The 5,592-nt window shown below is 46.3% G+C and overlaps 1 protein-coding gene across 2 annotated transcripts in view; it reads left to right on the forward strand.

Moving 5' to 3' along the window:
• Positions 1-4,078, forward strand: part of ssh2a (slingshot protein phosphatase 2a) — a 29,546-nt gene extending 25,468 nt beyond the window's left edge. For both annotated transcript variants that reach the window (XM_086125024.1, XM_086125022.1), the window contains one exon: positions 1,770-4,078. In XM_086125024.1, coding sequence (XP_085981150.1) covers positions 1,770-3,122 — 1,353 coding nt within the window. In that variant the 3' untranslated portion in view covers positions 3,123-4,078. The remainder of the gene's footprint in view (positions 1-1,769) is intronic.
• The last annotated feature ends 1,514 nt before the right edge of the window (positions 4,079-5,592 follow it).

The following is a 5,592-nucleotide window of genomic DNA, read 5'->3' on the forward strand; positions in this document are numbered from 1 at the left end:
GAGCCCCTCATTATGTGAGCCATCCAACCTGCCACCCTAAAAACACATACTGTAAAAACAGGGTCATAACAACAAGGCTTTGAAGCCTGAGAATAGCAAAGGTTTGGTCACAGGTCAGCAAGTGGCTGTTTTTCGAAACTAAACTATTATCGTTTCAACCTTTCTCTGCAAAGACATAATCATAAAGATTTGAAGGTGCTTTACTGGCCTTGGAAACAGATCTTTTTGGAAAATGGACTTGTGTCCTGTCTGTCATTTTCGAAAAACCTATTAAAACTTATTCAGTACCAGCCAATTCTGGACCAAGTCTGAAAAGACGTTTAAAAACGTCTTTGGGAGTGAATGAGTTAAATTAGTTTTGTTGTATTGTCATTGCATTAAAAACACAATGAAATTGCACATGCCCCCCCCTCCCCCCAAACCTCCACATAAAAACCACAACAACATTCAATCATCAGCAACCACACAAAATGTAACATAACATTTAAAATTGCTTCGATGAAAATGTATTAAAGTGTAGTCATCTTTGTGGGCAATAGGCACATTTCAAAAAAAGATTCATTTCCCCACATATGTAATGTGCTGGTGACCATGATGCATGATGGTGATTCGGAGAGTGAATGGCTTTTGGGGAAGAAAAAAAAAAACGTTGATGATGAATCTGGTGGTGTGCGATCTAATTCATCTGTATCACCTTCCTGAGGGCAAAAGAGTGAAACGGTGATGACTGAGGTGAGAAGTGTCTGTCCTGATGGTCCCTGGCTCTCGTGTAATAACGTGTATTGGCAATGTCATGTAATGGTGGAAGGGAGAGGCCAATGACTTTTTCTGCAATTTTCTCTGTAGTGTGTTTTCTTTTTTTTTTTTGTCCGCAACAGAGCAGCCTGCATATGATGACGTAATACAGTTTGTTCAAAATGCTTTCGACAGTAGAGTGGTCACCTTTTTCTAAAATTAGTTTTTCACAATGCGCAATTTAGAAATCAAAGATGAATGAATGACCTTTCTTATGTATTCTTCGTGCCACCTTTTTCCTCTTATAGTACCAGTAAAGTAACAGCCTTACTAGGAGAAATTGCTTCCACTTCTTAAATTAAAAGTTTAATTTTTCTTCATGGTCAGCAGAGGCTTCCTCCACTTCTAATCAAAGTTGCCTCGCTCATTTGCTCAGTAAGTCATTAAACACCTCTTTGGGAAACTCGGAATCTTACATGAAATTGCTCTCTCATCCAAAAAAAAAAAAAAGACAAGACAAAAGACGATAAATGGCCTAATTTTATACAAACAACACACAAACAATATGATCATTAAGTTTTGCATCTAGAATCAAAATGAAAAAATTGAGTTTTGATGGCTTTCAATTGGCCAAAAGTGTCCACAATAGAGCCAGAAGATTCAATTTGTCAACAGAATATTATTGATATATTTAAAGAGCTACAAAATTAGACCAAAATCCATACTCCTGTGAAATATCATTAAATTTTTCCTAACACAACTAAAATTGTTTTTTAAAAAAAGGCAGTGTGGTGCACATAAAAGGCCAGTATCGAGCCCGCAGGGTTAACAACACAACACGTCTAATGACTTACATGTGTTGACTCGCGCCACGCAGCGCCAGAAAACATGACGTGTTCACTTTTGGATCAAACCTGACTGGACAAGAAGCAAATGTTTTCTCAACAAAGTGGCCTCCCCTACCGGCCTGAAATTTACTCTGTGGTTGTGATGTCAACTCACAAGCCAGATGTTTTCTTCTCTCTTTCCCGCAGTCTGAGGTTAGCGATGACAAGCTCAGCCCCGACACTCCGCACCAGCCTCATCACGACAACGGAATATCAGTCCGCCATATCGTCACTGAGATCGAAGCCATATGTCACCCGACGACTTCATTAACTCCTCCCGCCCCCTCCTCCCCGTCGCCCGTCCCTCCACCCTCGCACGGGCTTCCGCTCGTCCGGTCGGATACTCTTGAGGGGGCGGAGCCCAAAGTCCAGTCGCGGCCGACGTCCCCCTCGCCGCCGCCGTGTGACCTGCCTGCCGGCTCCGTGCGGCGGGCCACCGAGCAGCTGGAGCAGAAGTTGAGGCAGAAAATGGAGATGGCGGCGGCGCAGCGCTCCCCGCTGCCTTCGCCGTGCGGCGAACACCCTCCTGTCCAATCCTCCGACCATCCGAGCTGCTCCAAGGGCAAGACCACCGCCGAGGAACTGAACAGCTCAGAAACAGCCAACCTCCAAAACACCTCTCTCAGCCACATGTTTGGTGCTCCACTACATCCTCTAAGCCATATAAGATATGATACGCAAACAGTCGACTCATGTATCCTCCATACCTCAGCCCTAACCCAAAGAGACAGCGGGCTCCAAATGAGTCTGGACGGTGTCACAATCCAGGAGTCGAACCCCGATGAGAACTTGGAGTCCCTCAATGTGCGAGGCAGTTGCGATCCTGACTGCGCCGACCAGAAGCGTCTGGCGCGCGGCAGCCAGGAGCTGGAGAGGATTCGCCAAACGTTGAGAGAACTGCAGGCGTTCCTCCACGAGGGCGGCGGCCTGGAGGTGCCGGATGCGGGGCCGCCTCACCTCGTGAAAGCGGAGCTCCGCGCCGATCCGGATGCAGCCCGGCAGCTCGGACAAGACAGGAAGAGTCTCCCCGAGCCGGCAGGATGGCACCGCGCCAACGAGCTCGAGGCTCGCATCCGCCAAGCGGGCCTGACCCCGCCTTCTCTTATGAAGAGATCGGCCTCCTTGGCTAAACTGGACTGCCTGGAATTGTCAGCGAATGACCTCAGCGACCTTGACCTGAGGCTGCACGCCCGGGCGGCGGCAGGGCACTCCCGCCGCTCTTTCCCCACCTCACCATCCCACTTGGACGACACGTGGAAGAAGCAGAAAGTTCTCGCGCGGAACTATAGCCCCCAAAAGACACGTTTGTCCCCCGATGACCTCTCGCTATCCCTCTCCCCTGAGAGGAGCGAGCGGGAAGAGACGGACTGCGGCGGGGATGGCTCGCTCACGACGTCGTCACGGCAACAGGGTAGGGCTCACTCTTCCAGACGTTTGCGGAAAGTCAACGAGAGAAAGCAGCGCGCGGCCACCGCCACGCTGCTGTACAACACCATGTGACCTCACTGGAACGCACACGAGTGGACACGGCACCGTGTGCCAACGCAATGTGTGACAGGTGTGTTTGCAATGAAATGACGACTGAGTGTGTTGGAAATCGTTCGTGACATGACTCGGTGGATAGCCATTTGAGCATTTATTCGATATCTTAAGGGCCATGTACTATCGTGCACTCTGTCCTCAGGAGCAAGACAATTCAGCTCACTCGCAGAACAACTAGGGGCACTGGTACATACTTGTCATACTTTTTCTTCTGGTGCGCACTGGTTCTTCCAATCGTGCGAATGGACGGATGGATGAAGACAACCTTGAACTGAATATCGATGATTGAATAAAAGCTTCAGTGGCTTTCCCTTGAAGTCCAGATTACCTCACGCAACTGAAACGCCTCCATGTCATACACTGAAATGCTCTCACACATTGCACTGAAATGCTTATACAGTATACTGACATCCATCTTTTCGTTCTGATTGTGAGAACATTTCAGTTGTTTGTGTGTGTGTGTGTTAGAGAGAGGGGTAATTCTGAACTATGTTCCTAAGAGCCCCTCATGTCAACTACTGGATGTGTTTGAACTGGACTGACAACCTTTCATGCACACAATGAACTACGCACTCCATGTCTGCGTTGCTTTTATTTTTATTTTTTTTGTCGTGTGTGTGTGTGCGCGCGCGCGAGTGAGTCAGACCTTCACTGCAACATGTATAAACTCCAACAAGAGGGCTTTTCTCAAAACATGCACTTTACTGTTTTGATAATATTCTTTTATTACGACAATGTTTTGCACTGATGTCAACAGAGGCTCAATAGTCTCTTGTCGTTTTTTCCCCACAAATGTCTTTAATTCATGTTTTAATTGAACCTGGGCAAAGCGGAATACGTTCAATACTTGTTTTTTGTTTGTTTTTTTTAATTCAATGCTTTAGCAGTTAATAAACACCGTTGGCTTGTTTTGACTAGATTGTGACTTCTCTTGTACGGCACACACACACACACACGCACATCCCTACATTTACTGCCATCTGCTGGACAGTAAATGCACTTCACCGTGGTTGTGGGGATCGAGAATGCAGTTTGCGCGTGAACTTCAGCCGCACGTCTCAATGGGGGGGGGGGGGGGGGGGGGTGTCTGTTAGTGCTGACATTTTACCTATTGCTTCATGCGGCTAATTAAACACCGATGGAGGCCACCAGGGCCTCTCTCACTCAATTATTTAACCAGGAAAGGGTGACATTAAAGTATGTCATAATAAAGTCGATTTAAAAAAAAGACATCAAAAGCACCACTTGGTATTTTTGTAATGAGAGCATCGGAATTGAAGTGTGAGGGAGTAGGGAGCAGATGAAAGTGGTTCATTCGATTTTGCTGATCAAATCTACACCAGTAGGCTAAACCAGGGGTCCCCAACCGCCGGTCCGTGGACCGGTACCGGTCCGCACAGAAAGAACTTGCCTTAATTCCGTTTTATTTATTTCGGAATACGAAAGATGTTTTATTTTGAAAAATTACCGGATTCTCCGTTACATCCGTCTGTGTCACGCTTGACTCACGTCAAGCCACGCTTCTCTGTCACGTGACCGATTACGCTAAAAACAAAACGTTGGCGGTCGCAAAATGAGTTTAAAAAACTGCTGGAGATCGCAAATGACGGCGGCCTTAAAAGTACGTTCGAGACAACTGGATTAAAGTTATGGCTGAATACTCTGAGATCGCCACAATAGCACTGTTGCTATTTCCGACATCCTACCTGTGTGAGGGGGGGTTTCTGCAGCAACGGCGACTAAAACAAAATTACGAAGTGGACTGGACATAAACCACACACTTGAGGTGTCATTGTCTCCTATTACCCCGAGATGGGACCGTCTAGTTGCAGAAAATCAAGCTCGGGGCTGTGGTGAGTCGTCATTTTCATGCACTTTGAATTTGCGTTGTATCGTATTTTGAAGGCATTCAACATTACCATAGCGATCAGTATTGCGGCCAGATTAGACGCTCCTTGTGTTTATTATTATATTTCGAAAACACCACAGTTTTCATGCAGCTCATACCATATTATTTTGTTGTATTAATCCGCCACATGTTAAATGCCGGTCCCTGAAAATACTGTCTGACATAAACCGGTCCGTGGGGCAAAAAAGGTTGGGGACCCCTGGGCTAAACAAAGTGGATAAAAGGACTTTTAATTGACTATTCGTTGTCACGCAAATTGATCTGAAATGTGCAGGACTTCTCTCCAAAATAGTGAGGCAGCTGTGAGTACTAAATGGTTCTATTCAAGCAGATTTGTAAAAATTGCTCACACTCTTGCCTGTTGGAGACAAATGTCAGCCACTTGGTCAAGGCTGTTGGATTCTACACACACAAAAAAACAAGCATTGTTCTCCGTGGGACAAACTGCACCTTAAACGTTTCAACTGCAGAATATTTTTGCGATAATTAAAATTTTTTGCCACGTATAGAGACATACAC

This window comes from Hippocampus guttulatus, chromosome 12 (genome assembly GCF_054856545.1).
Source record: "Hippocampus guttulatus isolate MCC_2025c chromosome 12, RoL_Hgut_1.0, whole genome shotgun sequence".
In the NCBI taxonomy this organism is placed as follows: Eukaryota; Metazoa; Chordata; class Actinopteri; order Syngnathiformes; family Syngnathidae; genus Hippocampus; species Hippocampus guttulatus.